This window comes from Uloborus diversus, chromosome 5 (assembly GCF_026930045.1).
Source record: "Uloborus diversus isolate 005 chromosome 5, Udiv.v.3.1, whole genome shotgun sequence".
In the NCBI taxonomy this organism is placed as follows: domain Eukaryota; kingdom Metazoa; phylum Arthropoda; class Arachnida; order Araneae; family Uloboridae; genus Uloborus; species Uloborus diversus.
In genome coordinates this window covers 66499865-66525102 of record NC_072735.1, presented here as the reverse complement: position 1 = coordinate 66525102, position 25238 = coordinate 66499865, and the positions used below count along the sequence as shown (strand labels likewise).

The 25238-nt window shown below is 31.6% G+C and overlaps 1 protein-coding gene across 1 annotated transcript in view; it reads right to left on the bottom strand.

Moving 5' to 3' along the window:
* Positions 1 to 25238, bottom strand: part of LOC129222599 (corticotropin-releasing factor-binding protein-like) — a 77677-nt gene that overhangs the window by 30148 nt on the left and 22291 nt on the right. Inside the window, exon 2 of the mRNA XM_054857114.1 lies at positions 4914 to 4989. Within this exon, the coding sequence (XP_054713089.1) occupies positions 4914 to 4989 (76 nt within the window). The remainder of the gene's footprint in view (positions 1 to 4913; positions 4990 to 25238) is intronic.

Below are 25238 nucleotides of genomic sequence, written 5' to 3'. Positions count from 1 at the left end.
TGTTTGAAATTTGACGCTGCACTTTTCTGCTTTTACAATAGTTAGAATTGTTTTTAAAGTGTCTTAAGAATTGATAGAAAAGCAAATATTTCATTTTAAAAATGTACTAATTCAGAGGAACAACTTCTAATGCGCGTTTATGAGTGAACACGTCCACAGGCTACACAACCACAGTATTTAGCATAATACAAAAAGGCAGAACAACATGCAAACAAAACTTGAGAGGACATTATTCAGTGGACGTCATTTGAAGTTGAAGCAGATGAGGGAATATTCTGATCATAGGGATTTCGGTACTTTTGAGCAACAATCGTTTTATTAGATTCCGTTGATAAAATTCAGGTGAAAATATATTAGCATTTGATATTTGGGCGTCAAGGAAACTGGTAATAAAAAGGAAAATTGAGAAGAATCCCAGTTAATTGAAATCCTCTCATACAAAGGCTAGGAGAACTAAAATATCTTCATACTAACTTTTAAACTCGAACTTAGGGCGAATTTGCTTCAAACAAGCTTTATTGGAAAGAATTCTTGACCAAGTACATGTATAGAAAATATCTTTCTGATTTGAATAATGTTCCGTTCAAATATTGAATAATTTAAAAAAATAACATTAGTGCCTTCGTAGAAATTTAAGACAAATATAGTGGCAAACTTTACAGACATATTTGCTTCATATAAACTATGCTGGAAAAAGCACTTGATGAAAAACATGTAAATATATTTTTCAGTTGAAAATTTTCTCGTTCAGATTTGAACAGTTCAAACCCCTTACCATTAGCTCCGACAGGGAAACAAAAAATTTTTCGGCACAAAAAATTGAAAGTGTTGTGTAGATTTGGAATATATTCTCAAAACTTTTGCTACTTTCTCGTTAAGGAAATAAGAAGAAGCTCCGTCTAGGACTTAAAGATTCTACTTCCTCGTTATACCGACGTTGACTTTCTAGTACCTAATTAACATTCTCTAAATTAACTAAAACTGCAAATTGTATCAAACATGCCTTTTTAACATTTTAGGTGTTTTCTCGAACACCCTGAAAATAGATGAATAAAATAAAGCTATTCCATACATGAGCTTTTTACAACAAAGGTTGTTAGAAGAAAATCCGTCTTTGAGTGCGGGATATATATTAACCTTGATTTTCCGCGTAGGAGCTAGTGTTAAGAGTTTTTGAACTGTTCAAAACTGAATGAAAAAATTTTTAAGATTAAAAAAAAAAACATTTTTTCTACACATATTCTTTATCAAGAGCTTTTTCCAACATTTCGTTTGTTTGAAGCAAATCCGTCTTAAAATTCTGAATCTAGATTTGTCTTAACTTTTTTAAGTTTTTTAAACTATTCAAAACCGAACGGAAAATTGTTCAAATCCAAATGTAAAACATGGAAATGAGATTTTGCCGAGCCCTTTCAAATAAAAAAAGTTTGTTCAAATTGGACTGTTCCCTCAAAAGTTATAAAGGGGGTAGGGGGACAAACCGACCAACAGGCACACAATTTGAGAATTTGAAATATTTGATATTTTTCATTTTGTTTATTTTTGATTCTTTTGTTTTTAACAATATTTTTAATATGCAGCATTATGCCTTCTTTCGTGTTTTTTTTCTTCTTATTTTTACGGAAAAATAGGCTAAAAAATGTATGAAAAAAGTTTTATGCATCTTGAAAATGTCGTTAAAAACAAAAGTAAGTCAAAAATAAATTAAATAACTAAATAAATATCGAAAAATTAAAAATTGGAAAGTAAGGTTTGAGATGGGGGAAATGTTTGTCTGTCTGCCCCCCCCCCCCGCCCCCGTCCCTTAATACATTTTGAATGAATAGTTGGAAAAAACGTTTTTTGTTCGAAAGACATCGGCGGAGGGCACCTTATTTCCATATTTCACTTTTTAATTTTAACAATTTTTCGCTCAATTATTAAAGTTCAAACATACTTAAAATTAGCGCCTGCGGGGAAATTTGAAGCAAATATAAATCTTGATTAAAAAATCAAATTTGCTTCAAACAAATTTTATTCGAAAAAGTTCTTGATGAAGAACACATATAGAAATTATCTTTTTTTGATTTGAACAATTTTCAGTTCAATTTCAAGCAATTCAAAAAATGTAACATTACGCCTACAGGAAAATTTAAGGCATCCATAAATCCTGAACATCATGGTGAATTTACCTCAATAAAACTTCGTTGAAAGAAGCTCTTGATGGGGAAATCATGTACTCAAAATATCTTTTTGATTTGAACTCGTTCAGTTTTGAACAGTTCAAATGCACTTAACATTTGCACCTACGAGGAAACTAAAAGTGAATATAGATCCCTAACTCAAAACAGCAGATTTGCTTCAAACAAAATTTGTAGGAAAAAAACTATTGATGAGGAACATGCTATAACAGTTTTTTTTAATTATTTAACTATTTTAAGGTTATTTTTTGAACAATTAAAAACTTTTCAACTAAAAACAATACCAAAAATTAATTTGGGGCACCAGAAAGTTGAAAACATTTTGCAGATACTAACTACATCCTGAACTTTTGGTTTCAGGAAATGCAAAAAAAAAAAAGTAATGAGTAAAATCCTTCTTCCCAATCTTCCGAAAAGTCCAACCTTCTGCTAACTTAACATTGACAAGAAGTGAGAGGTATCATGTGACTGAATCAAAATAAAATGAATTCAAAGCACAAATGTTTTTACCAGGGTCTGTGTTCTCGAATTTTTGGGCCTTCCACTTCGACATCTGCATCCAAAATCATTCCGACTCAGACCACGCAGCTTTGGCACAAACACTAACTGGGAGGGCAAATGACCGACTCCAGCTCCTTTATCCTAAAATCAGTCCGACTCCAATTCCAGAAGAAAAATAACCGACTTTGCCCCTGATTCCGACTTTTGAAATTTTATGGTCCCCGACTAAGATTCCCCAAGCACTGACAGAGTTGCAGACTTTAAGGGAAAATAACCAACTCGTTATCTATCCGCATTAGTTTTTTTTTTTTTTTTTTACTACGAAACAATGATTACTGATATGAATTGTTTTTATTTTTAGTTCAAATTTTTAATTTATTTACTCTATTTTTCGATGCGGGAAATAAAAGGAAAATTCAGAGTCCTTTATGTTTTAACAAAAAGAGCTGTGCAGAAGATTTGTTTTTTTTTTTTTTCTTGGATGAGAATTATCGATTAAAGTGGACATTTTATATTTTTTATTTATTTTCTAAAGTATATTTATTTCGTCGTCATGGTTACAAATCGTCCCTGCGTTCATCCAAGGCTCAACTCAAGCAGATTTTACCTCAAAAAATCGGTTATCTTGAGCAAAATCAAGTTATTTTCACGGAAGTCACTTTTACAGATGAACTTTATAGCGAAACTTTATCTAAATATACAACTTCCAGATTACTAATATCCACTGTTGAATATTGATAAAAAGTGAAAATACCATTATGGTATACAATGTAAATGTGTAGTTTTTATGATAAGTATACGGGTAGAAAGTGGTCATAATAATCATGACATCTTTATTACAACAGTCTAATTAGATTTTCTTTTCTAATGGATATGCCTTGTATTACTTAATCTAGAAAACTACCAGTCATAATATAACGGGTGCTAAAATTTTTGCCACTCCATTCTATTTGTAGAAACAAGAAACACAATGAGTTGGGGGTCCTATTGCAATTCATGACTGCAGAAAACAAAATTTGAATTTAAGACGTTAAAATTCAAATGAATGCCTGACTGGATGCTGAATGTTTTTTTTTTATTAGCTTGTTATTGTTAATTCCTTTTTTTCTTATTTTTGGAAACTGTTATGGATTTTTTATGAAAAATATGCATTAACTGCGTTGTTTAAAAGAAACGACTACTTTAATTTTTCGTTCATTCATTTTTTACGTGTCTCAAGCTAGCGAGGAATATGTTTTATTTTTAGAAATCAGAATAAAATTTTGATAAGGTATGTCTGTTATCATTTGCAGCATTAGATAATTTAGGGAATATTGATTAGATACTAGAAAGTCGATTATACTATACGGGAAAGTAGGCTAATTTAGTTCCGGTTGGAACTTTTTATTTAAAATTGAAACTGAAAAACGAAATGGCTATCTTCGATTTTGTGAAGAAGAAAGGGGTTTAGGGAGCTCTCAATATTGTTGCTCTGAAAACGCTGTTTCAGTTAATTTTCAGTAATGTTAAGAGAAAGAGTGATTCGCCATCCGTACTCTGGAATTTTTTCCAATTTATATAGTCTTGAAGAGGCATTCTAGACAGCATTCGCTAATGTTAGGGAAAGAAGTTTGGTATCGCTCCCCCAGCGTATTTTGGAAATTACAATGCCAAAAACGTAATTGTAGATTGTTTCTAATTATGTCAGGGAAGAGAGAGTTGTGAAAAGGGGGGCTTTCCCACGAATTATTTCGACATTGTAGTTGCAGAAACGCAGTTTCAGACGACTTTTGGTAATGCTAGAGGCAGAAGAGATGTCGGGGCCAATTCCGTTAAATTTTTTGAAAATAAAATCCTAAAAACGAGATTGTTGGCCATCTTTGGTATGTTAAGGGGACTTTCAATGGTGGTGTCAAGGGGTTTGTAAGCTCTCTGGATTTACCACTGGTTTCAGTTGTTAAGATGTCACTATAGTACATCGCCATGAAGGGAAATTCGCAAGTTGTGGCATCGTGTTTATAACTTTACAGTGACTTTCGTGACCGTCTTTCAAATTTCACATAAAGGTCCGATTCCAGTCACTGTGTTATTAGGGTTTAAAAACCTTTTAAAATCTGTGCAGTTTTTATTCAATATAACATTTGGGCGGCACGTAAACAATATATTTGCTTTTTCATCTTTCTAAATTTATGTATAGCAAAATATACTTTTGTACTGCAGTAAATAATGTACAGCGAAAGTCAAAACACTTACTTCCCGTTTCATCATGTTCTAATGGTATAACCGATTCAGTAGGTGGCGAAAACCGTTTCTTCTGTGCTTGGAGTGTCTAAAAGAAATAAAGTAAAAGTTGAAATTCAAAGCATTTCACGTTTAACTGTCTGACGAACAGCGGACATGACATGACACCCCGAAGTTCCCCGTACCTACCATTTTTATGTTTCATCTGTTTTAGATGTCGGGAAGTTCTCCCGACAAATGAACTTCAGGGACAGTTAAGCACCGACCCTAAGCATTTCGTTGGGTATCCTCGCCAGTCCACCGTAATTACCACACTCGAAATGAGAAATCTGACCCATTTATTGAATTTAGAAACAGATACAATCTTGATAAGCACTTGATTTTTTTTTCTTTTTGCACCGCGCAGGATGCTTACAATCGGAATAACATTGCAAAGTCTTTGTGAAAGCATACATTCTATGAGAAAAATAGTAATCATCTTAATAAATAACAATATGATGAAATTAAAATATAATAAAACTATGTTTTCCCTTTTTTTGTTCCTAAGACTCACATAAATTCTCCAAAAGGGAGTATATATTTGGTTGATAATTAAATTATATTTAGTAAAAAGTCTTAGAGTAAAAAGTCTAATTTACTGAATGCATCGCGCACAAAATTTAGTAAACAGTTTTGTACATTTTCCACAAATGGGTTTTTTACATTTCGAGCAGTTATCTGTAGTTTTGTTCTCATATTTCACACTGTGACATCTGACTCGTTTATGCTTAGCATGTGCTTCATTCATTTCATTTTCATTGGTTGCTTCACACTTTCTTTTTGCAGCATTTTTTTTTTTTTTTTTTTTTTTGCCGGGAGAGAAAAAATTTATCTTTCAATTCTTCAAATAACTCTTGAATGAATTTTCGTCGACTTATAGATTGACCAGTAATAGCGTTATACAAAACCCAAACATTGATTGCAGCAAGATCGAAAATATTACAAAAAAAACCTGCACTGGCCACCTACGTGAAACAGACTTGACTATATTTCCTTGCCATCTGGTCAATCACGTCCACACCGTATTTAGTTGCATTGTAGAAAGCGATTGAATCAGGCAGTCTTTTTGGGTGATCTAAAATTTCTACGGTTGGATGGAGACTACTGAGTAACGAAACGTTTTTTTTTTTGTTTTTTGCCTTGATAAACGGTTAGACTAATGTCTTTATGTGTTAGTACCATAGTCGTATGCAATGCGGCTTTTGACATTCTCACAGAGACCGGTATTTCTCTTCTAGAACGTTTTACAGTTCCAACCAGACTCGTATTTTTGGATTTCAATTTCCCTGCAAGCTTCAGTGTTGTGAAACAGTTGTCCGTAGCGACATTTCTGGCCTTGTTTTCATAAGGACTTATTAATCGCATTGCAACATGTTCAGAAAGAAAAACATTGGATCGACTTTCGTTATTTTTACCAAGGTATGGGAATCCATTTATCAGATATTTTGAATCGACATCCGCAGCCAACCAGAACTTGATTCCAAACTTATCTGGCTTGTTTGGCATGTATTGGGTGAATTTACATCTAGCTTTTGTTGGAAATAACTGTTCATCTACAGTTAGGGCCTGGTGTAGTTATTCTTGCAATTATCAATGAAACGATTCCAAACATCCGAAATAAGACAAATTTGTCTGTTTCTAGACGCTTTGGTCTCATTGATTTTATATCAAAACGTAGAAATATCTTTATTTCCCGAAATCGGTTTCTTGACATTGTATTTTGGAAAAAGGTTGGTCCCCAGTCTTTTGATAACAAGCTGTCCAGTTCAAGCCCTTTTGCACAATAAATTCCACGAGATATAAAATTTCTACAAAAGTATCTATTTCTTCTAATGTTATACTCTACTCTCTATCATGAGTCTGCTGATGCGCTTCATCTTCAGTACATTTCTGTATATGCTTCAAGATCCATTCATCTGTAAAAAGCTTCCAAGCACTTAGAGGACTGTTGTCTATAACATTGCGTTTAGCATGTGCTGTTGGGCCTCCAACTTCTTTCAAAACATTACATTTTGAATTTCTTCCTCTATCCTTTATTCCTATTTCAGCGACATTCCAAAATGTGCCATCTCTTTGCAGACTTCATTACTTCTAACTTTGAATGTTCGTGTTGGTTCCTTTTCAAAATCTCTTTGCCTATGTTTATCTTTTCTTCGAATGTTTGATTTCCCTTTCACATCGGATAAATTGTCCTTATTGATATAAGAAGGGCCAGCGACTGTTACAGCATTTTCACCGTTATCTTCACTTTCATTTTTTGAATCCAAATCCAAATTTTCTTCACTAGGAGGCAGGTATTCCTCACTTTTCAAAATCAAAACTCGTTCATCGTTATCTTCACCATCTATTCTTGCAACGAGGGTGCGGAAGAAGTACTATGCTACTTTTCGAAAAATACAGCTGTTTCCGGGTCATTTGCGCATTAACGTATCTTACGGGTCAAATTGACCCGGTCGGCGGTTCTAGGTATAAGGATTATTTATCAGAAAAATATTTATGTTACGAATTTTTTATTTCGGTAAGCTGTTGTTCACATAATTAATGAAAAGTCACAAATGGATTTTTTTCTCCTATTGATACTTTTCGCGTGGTGATGAGCAAAACATCATTTTGGGTCAAAATGACCCGGTTGGCGGTTCTAGTGTTAAAGAAGCGTAGCTTATGGCCACACAAGATGTGAAACGAAGTAGTGATCATGGATTCTAAACACGTATTAAAAATAAAATTATTTCAGGAAATACCCCGCCACAACCAACACTTCAATCCTTCTTCACCTTGCATTCTAAAAGCATAAAGTACTTATTGGTGAATTCTAGGAAAAAGGCGACATGACACTTGAATTTTAAAACTTAACATTCTGTCACCTTTGCCATATACCATTCTCTTCAGAAATGAATGAATTTCTTGAATTTTAACCTGTTTTTTACCCATAGTTTGATGACTTTCAGAAAATCAATTGCAACATCAAGTTTTCTCTTTGTGTTTTTGCAGAGCAAAAAGTCTCTTTTTTGTTACATACTGTGATTTCAATAAACTTGTTATCAGCATGTAATATTTAGGTTAACTTTTATCTTTTGAATGACTGGTTAAACTTTTTGGTAAGTAATTTAAAATTTCTTTTTATTCAACCATGAAATAGATCCATTACTAAGGTGACAATTTGATGTCCTTCCGTTACCAAAATACTACATCTCAGTTAGTTCACCAAGAACCTATTAGGTATAGAAACTAATGTTTTTTATGCAAAGCAGAATTTTGCCCCTCGTCAATTAGGCATAGTTATAATTTTAATGAATATTTAATTTATATGATTTTTAATAGTAACGGAAGGACATTTAAGTATTAGCTGATACATGGCAACATTTTAGAATGCTAGTATAAAATAAACTATTGTTTAAAGTTAGTAGTCAGATTTATAACATATTATAAGTAATATTTGTACAAAAATTATGTGTGCTTTTATTTTAAAAAAAACTTTTATGTTTTTTTTTACATATTTCGTGACTTCATTTCTTCTATTGTATGTGATGAAAATCATGGAAACTACATTTAAAAACTCCTAATTATGTGAAAATCATTTTGGTATGATATATTTGATATGACAAGCCAATTCAAGCAGAAACATATGCTTAAAAACTTGAAATTTACATTGGAACAATACAATATTGAAACTGCTTTCAGATTTGTTGCCACAAGTCACAGGAAAGGATTGATTTAATCGTTACACGCACTGCGAAGAGATCAGCAAATTCATAGATCAACTTTCAATAAGATGGAGAAAAAAGGATGCAAAAAGATCCATTCTCATCCTGACACACAAAATATGCACTATTTGAATCCTGTAAAAAATTATGGTATTGAATATAGTTAGTACTTCAACAAACGAGATTTCACTTCAAAGTCAACAGACTCTCAGTTATAAATAATGTTAAAAATGAAGATACTGCTGAATCAAAAACACCAAATCATAAGAATATGCCAAAGGATTCATTAACGTTTGCGCAAGTTTTGTTAGTATGATGGAAGGGAAAGAAATTAACAAAGAGCAATGTTGAACAGGTACTTCATTAAGATGAAGGAATAGAAATAACTTGTTTGAGAATGCATAATAATGTGGATATAATCTTTGTATTCCCTGAGAAAGAAGATAAACGTTCTACGGATTATGATAAAATTATTGAATATTTAAAGAATTCAGAATTGTAACAAATGGCTCAGGCATTAGATATCATTGTTTCAGACTGCTGTTTTAGCTGGATAAATGTAAGTTGAAATTTTCCAAGATGTTTGTTTTGAACTTCTTGTCCTTCCGTTACCCTAAACAAATGCATAATTTATATGCTTAAAATAATAATTTTTTTTAAAACTAGAGATAGAATTGTAATGACTGAATACTCCTGTATGTGCTCTAATTTTTATAGAATTTTCTCATTTATAGTTTAGCTGAACTTTTGGGGAGAACATGATAGCATGAAAATCATGTCGCAAAAATGTCCTTCCGTTACCGTTTTTTAAAATTTGAAAAAAAAAAAATCCGAAAAATTATCTGCTTTGGCTTTTTTGGCAACTTACTATGATGTGTATAAAAGTCTATGCATCAGTTTTTGAAAACATCTGTACTTTAATACGCTTACAGACAGAAAAGCATCGATTTTTTTTTTTTTTTTTTTTTTTTATAAAACTGCCCTTCCGGTACCGCTGGAATTCACCTATTATGAGTTAAATAACTTTCTTTGTGCATAAAAAGTAAAAAAAAAAAAAAAACAAAACAAAAAACAAAGCCAGATGCCTTTTCATTCATAAGCTCATTTCTTTTGGGCTGAAAAAGGCGTTTGTTATAACGCCGAAACGCGTATCTGCACTAATTTGCAATCCAGTTACTATGAGTATTTGAAAAGTGTCGGCACCACCCGACATGGCACGGGCATATCACTTCAGTCCTAACTGCTGCCCACTTCCACATGACGTGATTCGGTACTTCTTTTTTGTGTAGACCTCAAACCATTAAAACAAGTAATTTACATCATGAGAGAAAAATCAGACAAACCTACTTACTGCTCAAATTAAGAGGGACACTTAATGACGCAAGAAGTATGAAGTTGTAGGTTGTTGAAAAGCTCACTGATGTTACATACTTGAGCTTCTGCTATTTTTTTTACACTTAATTTGCATTTTTACTTCAAAGTTTTTCCCTTTACTCTAAGAAATTGAATTTCATGTTTTACAACTGCGTGAGAAAGATGTTTCGGTTTCACTGTAAATACATATTTCACAGCAGAAAACCATAACTATTTTCTTTACTGATAATAAAGCTGAAAGGCTGTGTCTCTGGATGTCTGGATATCTGGCTGTCTGTTACGCGCGTAGCGTCTAGACCGTTCGGTCGAGTTCCGTTAAATTAAGCACAAAATTCGTTCGTAGCATAGAAGACGCTCCTTGAAGCGTTTTTTCGAAAATTCGATTTTGTTCTTCCCAATTTTAAGCCACCACTGGTGGATTGGATTTAATTCATCTGCAGCAATGCGAGCGAATCACCATAATATGGAAGAGTAAATTACCATAACATGGACGAGCAAATTAACATAGCATATTGGCAAAAAATTCATCATCTATTATTTGTAAATATACAGGCGAACCAAATGACCTTTTGGTTTTCTACTTCAAGCAAAGCCGTGTGGGTACCGCTAGTTTCTAATATTAGCGATGCATGTACTAGTATATGGCTCTTTGAGAAATCATTTATCACATCTGAAAAAAGAAGGTCTTTAACACAAGAAAGTTTGGCCAAACCCTGTTCTAGACAATTTCTACCTCATTGTAAACCGTGTTTAAATTAAATTTTAGACAAGAGCATTATAGTAGCACAGATTATATTCATTTATACATGCAAATCAAATTCGAAAACGATAAATCAATCAATGAACTTATTCACCGATGTTAACTTATTAAAAAATAATTTTGTTATATAATCAATAATAATTCATTTTAACTTGAAAAATTTCCAAATCTAGCTGCGTTGCACGGCTTTGCCCGGTTTACCTTGAAAATAACCATTGTGTCAAGTACGTATATTCAACAATCTGGCTTAAATAAAAGAAAAAAAAAACATCATGCAAAATTTCCCTTCCAAACAATAACGACTTTAAGAAATTAAAATGAGAAAGATTGATATAAAAAGCGTAACCTTGGAAACACAAAATAAAATAAGTTTAAGAAATTTCAAAAAGAAAGACGGAAATAAACAATGGATTAAAAAAGCGTTACCGTGGAAACGCAAAATAAAATTGTTCAAAACTTGAATAAAGAACAAATTTCTGAACTTCGTTTAATTCGCTTGTATTTTTTTTTTTTTTCGAATTGAGATAGAGGATTAAACTTTCGACCTGGGGTCGAGTTAGATATAGAGTAAAAGAAGTAGCTCTTTCCAATGGTGTCAAAAAGAAAACTACGGGACAATTCCTTCACTTTTTATTGATGGATTTAATGAAGAAAGTAGTGCCTAAATTTCAGCTAAGTCTAAAAAAATTCGAGCTAAAAAGGCAAATAACTCCCGCAGTAAGTAGGATAGAGCATTGAAACAAATTGCATAGAACGCGGGAAATTCTACTGTTTCAAACGATATATAATATTAATATGTGCAAGTAATTTTTCTCCCCCATATTCGGGAATTCATGTGAAAATTGGATCTAAATTGGAATAAAAAAGAACTACTCATCTTTTTTTTTTTTTTTTGAACTGTTCTGCAAAACTTTTCAGGACTTAAAGGAACAAACTGTGAAAATTTCAGCAAAATCGGCCGGGTAGTTCTCGAGTTTTGTGAGTTCAAGCACACAGACGCTTTCTGGAGACTTCATTTTATACTATGTAGAGATATGCAAATACTTCTCGTTGTCTTGGTGAAAACTCTTGGCAATATAAGTCTTAAAAATCAAGATAAGCCTCGTTTTAGGTTATGAAATCAACTTAAAATGCCAAATTAGGGGTTGTTTCAACTATCCTCGAACGGCGGGTAAAGTTCACTTTGAGCAGTTTTTTAAGAGCGTCAACATGCTGCAAAAATGGAACAAATATGACTTTTTTCCGATGAGATATCCGTAAATTTATGATTTTCTTTTAAAATTGAAATAAAAATCATGGAATACTTTTTTCTAAATGAAAGGTATCCTATGTTCACCCCAGTATCCATGACAATGTGTACATGACATTTCATGATTATCAGTTGGGTAGTTAAGGCCTAAAAAGGTAACAAACAAGCAAACAAAGTCACTTTCGCGTATATAATGTTAACAAGGATAAGCGAGGTACAATTCAAAAAGCGCAAAGTTTATTCAGATTTAATAACAATTGCAAAACATTCCATTAATATAAATATGTTAATTTGATAAAATTTGAATTGCATTTTAAGAAAATTTGAAAAGCTAATGACAAAGCAGAATGACTAGAAATATTTTAATGAGACTCATTTCAATATGAATAATATTTAAAACTTTCAAAACAGTGCGAAAATTCATTTTAACAGTTCAGAAACTTCCTCCTAAAAGCCATTAAAGTGAATGCTCATCAATTGCTACCATTTCACATCCAGATGCCGAAAACGTTTAAAGCTACAGACTTGGAATGCGTTGCACCAAACTTGAATTTCTATTCATAATCACTTTCACTTCCTAACACACTTTCTAACTATCACATTCCTACTTGATTTCTCCATTACCATATGCTAGTTTATTCTCCCGGAGAGTCACGTTTTGACAAAATGGTACAAATTTTCACTTTAAAACTTTTGAATGGGGTTGTTTCCTTCAGTCAAAAGTAGTACTTTTTGTCACTGAAATTGATAGAATAAGCAAAACAAATAACATGGACTCAGAAAATACATTCATTTTCCCAACAATTATTTTGTAATTAATTTTTTAAAATGTCCGATTCTTCAAACAAGGCGTGGTTTTTATGACGTCACAAATAATGCATTATTGCGCATCTTTCTACCGCATTTCACGTCATGATAATTAAGAACGGAATTAAAATTGCGCTCTACGCTTGCTATCACCCGTATTGTTGCCAATACACGTGAGTAAAGATGCGAATTATATATTTTGGACCGTGAATGGCAACAGTGAATGGCATTTCATCGTTTGTGATGTCATTACAGAAGCGTTAAACGATGAAAGAGCGCCGATTTAAGTAATTTTTTAAAAATATTAAACTTAAAGAAATTATTTAAAAAATGGTCAGATTCTATGTTTTTAAAAATGCTCTTTCAGAAAAAAATACTTTTAAAATTTTGGAAACGACCCCATTCTGGAGTGATTTTTCGAACGAGTTAGGCCTAAAACTGAAGAGAAATTATAATACGCGTTGTACATAATGCAACTTTAGCAGTGAGCTAAGAAAATGAATCAGTTAAGGGAAAAACGAAAATAAAAAAAATAAAAATAGATTTTACGCTGGAAAGGAACGTTGGTCTTTCAGCTTTATAGATATTTCTGACTTATGTGGTTTCAACGATATACTCCATTGACAATTCTTTTGCTTTAAAAAACGAATCGAATATAACTTATACAAGCAATTTCAGCGTTTCTAAACAAAAATCTTTATGGGAGTTCTGCTCAAAATATTGGTCAATAACAATGAGGTTTAAACAATAAACCATAACACTGCGTGGCAAAAAAAAAAGCTTTAAAATTCTTCTGATACAATTTATTCGTAGGGGAAGTAAGCCTCTTATATTAGTCATTAACACTCTTCTTAGGGACCAGAGAGGTGCAAAGTTCAAAAGCATGAGCATTTGGAACAAGTACAAAAGCTCATGGGGGCATTCCCTCCTTAAATAGATTTTTTTTTTTTTTAACATCAAAACCGAGGTTTTTTTTCTAGGGGTTTGTGTCGCAAGTCTTTCATTTATTTTTCGGCATTAAACCAGAGTATATGAATCACTTCTATAAACCCCATTATGTCCGAAAAAAAATTCACGTTGTAAATTAAAAAAAAAAAAGGAAGCATCGTATTTGCCATAGTCAGAGTCTGCCCAATATTTACCAATAAAAAAAAATTTACAACATGAAAATTTTTTCGGACAAGGGGATCATAGTAGTGAGTCCTGTTCTCTTGTTTTATGTCGAAAATTTAGAGAAAAAATAGCAAAACAAACCACTGGGAAAAAACTTACGTTGAGAAAGCTTGATATTTCTTTTATGTCAATTGAGTTGTTTATTAGCAACACCAGCTTAATATTTTTCCATAATTTTACAGAACAGAGAAAAATACTTACGGATTCAGTTTTTTTTTAAATTATTAGTTTTGAGAGCAGTTCCAGAACAAATTGATCTGGATGTGTTCTCAATGGCTTTATGTCTGGATAATATCTGCGAAGAAGTATCACATTGAACGGAAAAAAAAAACCTTTTCAAAGTTCATGGTTTAAGCTGGTTTTGATACTGAACGCCTCAATTAGGTTCTTTAAAAAAAATTGTAAAATTTATGGTAAAAGATAGTTTTGGGACTAAAATCTTCTATTATGTCCGTTAAAAGTTTTTGAAAATTCATAGTTGAAGCTGATTTGGTAATAAACGCCTCAATTATGTTCTTTAAAAAGTTTTGCAACATTCATGGTTGAAGCTGGTTTTGGTACTAAACGCCACAATTATGTTCTTCAAACATTTTTGAAATATTTATGGTTTAAGCTGGTTTTGGTACTAAACGCACAATTATGTTCTTTAAAAAGTTTTGCAAAATACTAAAGCTACTAACCATTATTAAATAACGAGTTTACTAAGTTTACTATTATTAATAGACTTCTGCTTTTTTGAACTATTTATTAAAAACCATTTTTATTAAAGAATATTTCCTATGTTAATATATTTTCCTGTCCATGTCTATGTCTGTCAGTAGCATGTAGCCTTTAGAATATTGTTATAAATCTATGCCTCAAAATTCTCGAGGAATCGTTTATTCTAAGATTTAACGCCATTAATTAATTAGAGATTTAAGAAGCAATTAGAAGCTTCAGCCCTGAAACTAATCTTCATTTTACAAAAGGCTCCTTACATTAACATGGGAGTGGATAAGATCTAAGGATCTTGTGAATAGAAACTCGCTAAGAGAAACTCGAAGATGTTTGAATTAAATATCCAACAATGCATTGCGTGTAAAACTTGTTAGATCAATTCTTTTTTAACGGGAAAATGATACTGTTGCCGAAATGCATGAGGTAAGAAAAATGAGAGAGAGACGTGATTGCTGAAAAGATAAAAGAAATCAGGATAATATGTAATTAATACTATTCAATACTTTGATTGAAATAAGCAAGAATGAAACAGAGCTAAGCTATAAAAACATTTAGGATGTGAATCGGGAATCCGAATTTAAGCAACTATGATACAAAATAAAAACTTTATTTAATGCTTCTGACACCATTCTTGTTGGTTGTTATGTGAAATGACCCCCCAAATCTAACCATGGCTACCATTTTCCCCATTCAACAACAATTTTTTGAAGATAGCTTCCCCCTTTTTTTTCGAGTTTTTGACAAATGTATAACCATTATTTTGTAGAGGAGAAGGCAACATTTTATTAACCGTTAACATTGTTTTAAAGTGCGAGGAAAATAAATTCAAAAGCATGAACAATTAAACGAGCGGATGTGTGCATCACATGAGTTCCTTTTACTCCACTTTAATGTCATTTCCCCATTACTGACAATTTTAATGTGATTCAATAGTTTACTCTCTAAATATCACCAACAGTGGCCAAATTAAAACAGATTTTTTTTAAATCGCCAAATTTGTCACCAAGTTGGCGACAAAACTTGGCGACCAAAAGACTGGCGATATATCACTAAGTGTCAGCCAAATTATAACACCACTTGAGTTTACATCGAAATTAGCAATGCTTTTCCCTAAAAAAGGGGCAAAAGGCCCCTTTAGAAACACCCGAATGCAACCAAAAGGGGAGGTGCACAACTAGACCCCACTAGAAGTCTACGTACCAAAGTTCAACTTTCTAGGACTCACCGTTCTTAAGTTATGCGACATACATACGCACATACGTACATACAGACTTCACGAGAAAATTCGTTGTAATTAACTCGGGAATCACATCACTATGGATATTTCGCGTGTCTATACGTTCTTAGGCACTTATCTACGTGTGGTCGAGTCGTTTCCGAGGATCCCTAATCTGGGCAAGTCACTACTGTGATAGGAACAGGGGACCCTCGGGTGTGATGTGGTCGAGTCGAAAAAAAAAACTCAATATTCATTCGAGGGTGAGTAAAATGGAAATTAATGTCAATTTTTGAGTGAAATTTTTTTAACGAAAACAATACTTCTTTTTTGTAAAAGGAAATAAAAAACATTCTTTAAATCTTGGAAGCGTCGCGCGTTGCATACGAGTCACATGGCAGATCTACAATAAACAGAAACTTCCCTTATTACTTATAATTTATTCAAGTTATATTCAGAAATACAGTTAAGATTGAAAATGAAATTCAGTTTGCTTAAAGCATTAATGAATATGTATCGTTCTGTCGATGCACCTCACCCGTTGGTTACCACATGTTGATATCAAAAGTGCCTCAAATGTTCAGGTTTTTGTACTTCTCAACCTCTCTAGCACTTCGGAAGTATGTCAACGGTTAATATAATGCTCCATTGCTCTCCAAGTCAAAATAATGTTTCTGAATCTGCTGAAAACGAAAAAAGGGAGGAGAGGGGTCATTACAAAAACGTGGTGCGGGAAATACGAAAGTTATGAAGTTTGTTGTTTTGAGATTTTGGAGTTAGTCTTCTAGTGCAGAAATCACGAAGCCATGCTTTACAAATATAAGAAAAACGTTTGTTCTTGGAACATTATGAATAACATTGAACCGATATATTCATAACTAATGTGTTACTAATTTTATCATAAATTGTTTTTAAAAATTAACTTCTCAAAATTTTCTGTTTCTAAGTAGTTGTGACAGTGTTCTTTTAGCAGTATGTATGCGGAATGTCAAACTTTGTAGTTAAGAAATATGAACATTTCACACTTAATATTTCATAATTTCTGCGTTTAAAATAATTTTTACTTGTAAAATATTTGCAGGGATGTGAATAAAACTTGTATTTAATAAAATTAAAAAGCTGTTTTACCCAGTAAAATAAAATATTATTCTTTCAGAAAATTTTAACAGAATCTAATGGACAACATTTAAATGTGAAAGCAAAAAAAAAACTATGATAAAACTACAATGCTGTTAATGACAAAATCGTGCAGTTGTGATTTTCTCGAAAATGACATATTCTTCATTTAACAAAATTCATAATATCTTTTAGAAATATTTTCAATTTCCAACAATATAGCGCGCCTTCTAAGTTGTAAATTCCCAAGCGATTTATTTTGCAGATTTCTGGAGCTTCATTTGTGAATCGGGTTAATGAATAAGTCTCTCACTGTAAATGCTTTCTTAGCACAAGAGAAATTCTATTTTGGATGCGATATTAAAATTATTCACTTGGAAACATTTTACAAATATTTTAACTTGCTTTATTAATCGCTATGTCAAATACTAATACTCCGTATGTATTTCTAGAGACTTTGAAAAATTTAAAGATATAATTCACCAACTTTTAAGTAAAGCCGCTCAATACCATTTTCTGAAAATAAATGAAATTGATATATATATATATATATATATATATACCATTCATAAATAAATTCTAAACTTCTTGCAAAATACCTTTGACGTAAGGTGAGAGTGCTTTGTGTAGCTTTAAAGAGAATGCTAAATTATTTAATTGTTATTTTATGCGTGCAATTATTGTACGGTTAATTGACGTACATCCAAGAGGGTGTCAAAACGAATAAAACGCGCTGTGATTTAACTTCGTAAGAATTTCGAAATCGATTACTTTTATTCTTATTTAGTTATACACACATTTCTTTTAAAATTTTAACTTCCCCTTCTTCCATTTTATCATTAAAATTAGAATTTCATTATTTTTATGATTTGTGATCCTATTTTTGCGATAAAATTTGTTGCCACACACTCTTCTGTTGTTTTACAAAGTAAACTAAAAATACATTTTTCAAAAAAAAAAAAAAAATGATTGTTTTCTCTAGTTTGATGGATAAAAGAGTACAATTTGAGGATCAAAACAGATGGTTTTTCTGAGAAGATATGCCATAAACTTATTTTTTAACCACCTTTAAACTTTCGTCAAATGTAAGAATATCTTAAATTATTTATGTAACAATTATGATAATGCGTTGAATTCAAAATACAAGAAATTTGAAACAAAATTCAGCATATAAGATTATTTGTTCGTGCTCACTCGTTCTCCCCGAATACAATAGGCCAAATTCGTGAGTGGATTGTTGCTGCACCTTTCCCCTTAGCAATTAGGAACATAATGTCCTGCTTGCTGTTTGCCTAATTGTCCTATTAGTTGTGTAAACTCTGGCCGCAGGATCTTGGCAATCACCCGCATTTTGGTAAAGGAAATACAATTAATTGAATACGATACAGTATATAAATGATTTATTTAAATGTTTATTAGGTTTTTGATTGGGTGTAAAATTGAGTATATTCTTTGATTTATGGTGTATTTGATTCATATCGTAATACTATAATATTAAAGATTTTATTTTTGAAAAGCTTCTTTGTCTCTTTTTGCATCTGAAGGAAGAAGTACAAACTCATTGTGCAAAAGTAAACAAACAACAAAGTAGTTGTATATCAGGTGGAGGTGGAGGAAAAAGACAAGGGGGCATAGTCCTCGAGTAGAGTTGAGTGGGAGGTCTTCTGCTGCTAATGCCATAAGAGATTAAGAGAGTTTTGTTTTCATTTTCGGAACCGATGGATAGTTTTCTTTACCTTTATATTTTCAGGATTGACAGCATATAAGTCATATTTTTAGAACGGCAACACGTTTTTAGTATTTTAGGGATTGAAACGCTCATACTGCCATCTCGTAAGAGATATTGCAATCTTTTCGGCCTGAAGTGTTTTTAAACGATTTTAACTTGGAAGAATATTTTCATTGTTTCTGTTAAAATTAAATCCTAGTGACAGTATCAACGTAAGAATCATTAAATGATGTTTCTCATTTTTAGGTTTTGTGTAAGTTTTTTTTACCAAAATTTCACATTACGTCTCAAAAAAGTAGGAATTGATTCAAAGCAATCAAATAAACTCAAGATTTAGCTTGACAGGTAATTTTCGGGGGATATTCCTCTGCTTCTTTTCCCGAGTCATAAAGTAAGCTATTGATTGAATTTAGTTTTATAGCATGTATATAATTTGCTAGTTAGTTTTAGAAGTGAAATGAGTTTTAGATGCAAAGAAGGTAGTTTTTTGTTTTATGAATTCACATTGTAATTTTAACTAAGACACAATAACATAGCTTTATGAACGAACGGGTTTTTCGAACAAAACAAACATACAAAGAGAGACGATTACTTTTTACTAAACAATTAAAAATTAAACACTATCTTATCCTGAAATGTGTTTTGAAGGACTCTAATTAAGACAAAAAAAAATCTTAACCCACTTTAAAATGTGATAAAAAATTCTTCAAGAACACTTGAAATTTTGCAAAACACAACCTTTAAAATCTAAGTAATGTTTTAGTTGAATGAACAAAACGAATAGTTTTCGTTTTTTGCAAAGGAAGATTAAAGATAAATGGAAAAATAAAGAGCATTAAAAGTTTAATAATGATCCACTGAGCCTTAAAACAAACAAAAAATTCTTATTTTTCAATATGATATGACGCGAAAGATTTAAGTGGAGAAAAATTAGTTTTACTTAGTTCTATCTCCCTGCTGATTTTGGATTAATGACACTTTAAAGACACATATAAACTCAAACGAATCAACAGATAATTTCTTTTTGAACCTAAGAAAAAAAGGTTGGTTTTAGACGTTATTTATTTAATAAGCTTTTCTATTTGTAAATTAATTGGTGAATCAAGCGGGATTACAAAGAAAGGTACCTAAACTTTTAATATAGTTAATCTTTGAAATTAAACTGATTGATTTATTTGTGTTCAAGATTTAAATTTGCGATCTTTGCTTCAAAGTACAATCTAAAACTTAACATGGCAAAAAACTACTAATACGGTCAAACTTTTGCTTTTGGCTGCTTCTATTCTCTAGCCTTTTACCTTTTCCGAAATTCTCAAAATGTCTCTAGAGTGGATTAAATCTTCAATAGAAAATAATGTAAACATCTTTTTACCTTCTTTTAATAACACCTACAAACGAGGGGTTCCAGGTTCAGAGATCGACCGCTCTAAACTCTTACCGAGTACATGTGAAGTGCGTGCTCGTTTCATCCGTGGATTCGAAAGTCTTATGACCCTTTTTAGCAGTTACCATGAGTGCAAAGTTTTTAAAGACTTCCTGCCTCTCTTCGGAACTACGCCCAAATCGTGGAGTTGTTGCAGTCATTTATCGAAGGCAAGGTGAACTCTTCCCCAACTCTCCCCAATTCGGGTGCCTCACATTCTGAGGAACTTCATACCTTCTGCCTTAATTTCCATTTTGGAAAGCGAAAAGAGTTCGTGTACACCAAGTCGTATTACCAATAACAACAAAATATCCTTTCTTTTCTCGTTTTCAACAAACTTTTACAAAAACAAGGTGAGTACTTAGAAATAACCGAGCGTAATTTATTACGAACGAAGATTCATTTTCCAGGATGAGCTACACCATTGGCTTAGGCTCCAAATTATTTCATAAATGACTTTTTAAAAGTTATAATAATTTTCTGAAAATGAACTATGGCTCTTAAATAAAAAGTAAAAATCAAAATGCTTCGTAATATTATGCATTCTCTGAAACTGACTAGAACTATGGTTTATTGAATTTTAACTATAGATGTGTTTTTAGTGAGAACAATTTAAACTAAACCTTTTTTTCCCTCAATATCTAAGTTAAAAAGCGCAGGAGAAACAAATTTTAAACTTACCTTACAACAAAAATAAACTTTTGAATGTGAATGTGTTGAAAAAGAATCAAGTTAAAAAGGACAAGTTTTAAGCAACATTTATCAAAATCGTTTGATTTTTCGTTTTTCGTTTTGAAGTTCTTTTTGATTTTTGACCGTTAACGAACAAGAAAATATGTAAGTTGAGGTGGAGCACGTTGGTCCGCCTTTTTACTTATCATTTTTTATCTCATCAAAAAATTTAATGAGCAGTTTGATTTTCCGCAATAAGTTTCACTAAAAACTTCTCAACACCACTGATTGTTTTAGAAATGTTGAATTGATAAACTTTGTTTATGTTATTTTTTTAACGGAACCTTGTAAAGTGGCCCAACGTGCTCCACGTGTGGCGTACGTTGGTCCGCCTAGTGGGGCACGTTGGACCGCATAACTCAAACAACATTTGTTCTAACTTTAGTGATACATACTATCAAACATTGTAACTAACTTATTCTTTTTTATGCGTCGAGTGAAAAATATAAAGTTTAGAGATCATATAACATATTAAATTGATTTTAATTGATAAATCATCTTTAATTGAAAACAGTGATAAGCAATCAGCATTAATACACAGTTATTTTTTTAAAAATCAAAAGAAATATCAATTAATGAATATTCATGAGACAACTAATGCAGATTAAAGTTAACTAAAGATGTATTAACTGATATCTGGGAATATAAAAGTGCTACTTCCAGAGCTTTGGAAGTAGCACTTTTATTGGACTGGGTTTTGGAAAGAATAAGTCATATGTTACTTTTATGCAAAATTACATCAATATTTGCTAGGGGGAAAAAAGCTCTTTTTTCTTCGTTGCATTGCATGAAACAACTACAAAAAGAAAAGAAACCTATTATATACTAATGCTATACATTTCAAAGAAAAAATACAATAAAATTGAGATTTAAATTAGCATATCTTTGCATTTTAAAATCAAATGTAAAAAATAAAATTAGATAATCTTAAGGAAAAGTATACATTTTTATTTCTTTAATCAATTATTTCTTTTATTTTGTTACTATGTAGAATGATTGTTTGCAAAAAAGATTTTTTTTAATACCGGAATTTATTATAGCATGTATTGCATATTTTACTCTTAGAAACCAATTGTCTAGAAAAATTAAGACGAATATTTGAAAATATAAATTGTAAAAAAGTGCAGATGTGAAATAAATATTTATAAAATTAATCTTAATATATAAAAATCAATGTCCTGAGATAACATATATATATATCAATGCACAGCCAATACCGCTGAAGCTTTAGACTTGAAATTTGGCAGGTGTGTCCACATGATTACGAAAGTATCCACTAAGAAAGGATTTTTCAAAATATCAATTAGCTCAGGAGAAATTAATTAAAACCCCTTAATTTCTGTGAAATTAAAGCCTGACATTAAAATTTAAATCCCTTATTTTCGGACTCTTTTCTCCGTTCAAATCATTATTCAGTACTTCATCTCAACTTTTGGTCGATAGCGAATTTTGAATTTGATATTGTTTTTGTTTCTCACGTGATTCTTCGAGGCTTTTCTCAAGTCAAATAATATTATTTCTGTCTTTTGCTTTCATTTTTTTTCAAAACTAAAAACGAATTTTTTAAGAACATCATCACATGGGGACTATCCTTTTGAATTTAGAAGAGTGCAGTTTCCTGTAAAAGTTTGCTTTGAAATAACCGTTAATAAGTCACAAGGACAGACATTAAAAGTAGCAGTGATCGATTTAAGAGAAGATTTTTTTTCAACATGGCCAATTTTATGTAGCTTGCTCCAAAGTCAGTTCATCAAGCAGCTTAATATTTTTAGCACCAGAAAAAAAACTAAAAATGTTGTATACAAAGAAGTTCTTGCTTAAACAAAGGTATAACAATAAAATGTGAATGGCCTGTGTTTGCAAAGATAATCAATACTTTAAAAGGATCATTAATAACAGTTAAAGATCGGTTACGGACAAGTGCATATATATAAGGCGTCCAGGAGCCCCGGGATCCTCCCAAAATTAGAAAAAAATATAGGTAATAAGTAATTACTATAGGGGATTTTCGAAACTAGATGCACCAAGCACTGTTAACCCTTTCTAATTCCATTATACGAGCAATGCCGGGTACGGGAATGCTAGTTTAGTATAATATTTGTTAAATAATTATCTTAGCTTTTTTGCCCTAAGTTTTTATTATTATTATTTCAAAACATGTGTAACATGAAATGAAATGAATGTATAATATACAAACAGTCGTAATATTGTTATAATTATTGTGATTTAGGAGAAAAAAAAGTTTTTAAATTATGCGGGGTAGTTTGGTACGGTCCAACGTGCCCCACAAAGAGTGGACCAACCTACCCCACCTTCCTGAAAAAAGCGATGTCCTAATTTTTTTTCTTTTTGACACAAAATGAAAAAATTACCTATTATTGTGAACTAAAAAGAACATGCTTTAAGAACGGAGATCATTTTGTTTTCCGCAATTTTGATGAAAATCATTTTTTTTAAAAATGAAGTTAGTTTTCCGAAAATTACTCATGACTACTGAAATAACACTTTCTGGATTAAAATTTTTTATTCAATATAACTGTACCATGTGATTTCATTATAGGATTTGTAGGACCATGGGTGCTATTTGTTGGTCATGTAAAAGAAAATAAAAAATATTAATAGTATTAAAATAATTGAGACCGGTCTAACATGCCCCACGGTCCAACGTATCCCATCTTCCCTATGTTTAACTTTTAGAATTAATATTTAAGGAAAAAAGGTGTGTGTGCTCAGAAAGGCACGTTGGAAGTTATTCTTCTTTGATTGAAGCATTTCTGGTGACTACTGGATGAATTGCTAAAAACATTAATTCCATTCACTAAACTTTTCTCTTTTCTAGCTTTTTCTTAACGTAATTTTCAAATATGTTTAAAAGTATACTTAGGCATACTTGATTCATTTGAAACAAGGGGAGTTGTGCTGAATCAAGTGTCCTTTAATATATTTTTAAATACAAATATATGCTAATTCTTCAACAAACAAAAGTAAAATATCCAACAAGAAAGGGTAACAACTGTCCCCAGTCTACCCTATATCAAAAATATAATCTCTTAAAAACCTTTTCGAGTCTAGAATTCACTTAATTTTGATTTAATCTGTAAATCTTCAACTATTGAAAATGACCAGGATTGGCAGTTCGTTTCTTATTAATAAATTTTAATATATCTTTCTTAAAACAAAAAAAACTAACAACATATTTAGGATCTCTGGAATTTTCTCAGTTTTTTGGTTTATCTTTTTTTTTAGTTAAAAGGGCTTCCAGTTTCCATGTAGGAAATAATGCTAAAGTTTTGATTGCTCAAAATGTACCTTAAAGACAGCTATATAAAAAAAACTATTTCTTATACACGCTAACCATCAAGAGTTCTCTTCAACAAAGTTTTCTCGAAGGAAACCTATTGTTTATTTCTATATTTGTATGTGCCTTGACTATCCCATTACGCGCTAATGTTGAGTTTTTTTGAACTGTTCAAAATTGGACCAGAAATTTTTCTAATCAAAATATGAGATGGAAATGAAATGCTTTCGCTGAGATATATTTCAAGCAAAAAAAGTTTGTTGTAATAGGACTATTCCGCTAAAGTTATTAGGAGAAAAAGAGCAGACAGACCCCTAAGCAACAGGTACGCATTTCTTCATCGAAAAGTCTTACTTTTATTCATTTTTTATTTTTCAATATTAATTGAATATTTTAAAAACTATGTTAAAGATCTTTATATGATGTATTAAAACTTCTATTTCCTACTTTTCCCAGATTGTAGGCTAAAAACCGATATTCATGCTGTCACACTACAATTTTCTTTGCATATTCAAATCTCTCCTGTAAATAAAAAAAAACTATTTTTATATTAACCATTAACGATGAGAATAAGCTAGAAAATGAGTCCTATAAATTTTTAAGCGTGCACATTAAAACACGAAAATTCTTCCTACCCAAATAATCATCGAATTGTATATTTATTTTCAGAATGAAGGAATGTCCTGGTTTTTGTGCTAGTAGAAAGTGTTAGCAGTAGCTAGATATATTTTTCTATGAGACACACATTTTGTTGAATATGGAACCTGATGTATAATTTCTTTGATTAGTTTTTTTTCTCCTACTTTTGAGCTAGTATAATGCTATTAGAGCTTCTGCAAAAAAAAAAAAAAAAAGTCGATTTTACACCTTCCACACACACACACACACACACACACACACACACATTCTTTTTTTTTAAATATTTCTTTTAATAATGTTTATGCTCTTAAATTTTGTGTGCTTTGCAACCATTGTACGTATACATTTTCAAAATTTGTAG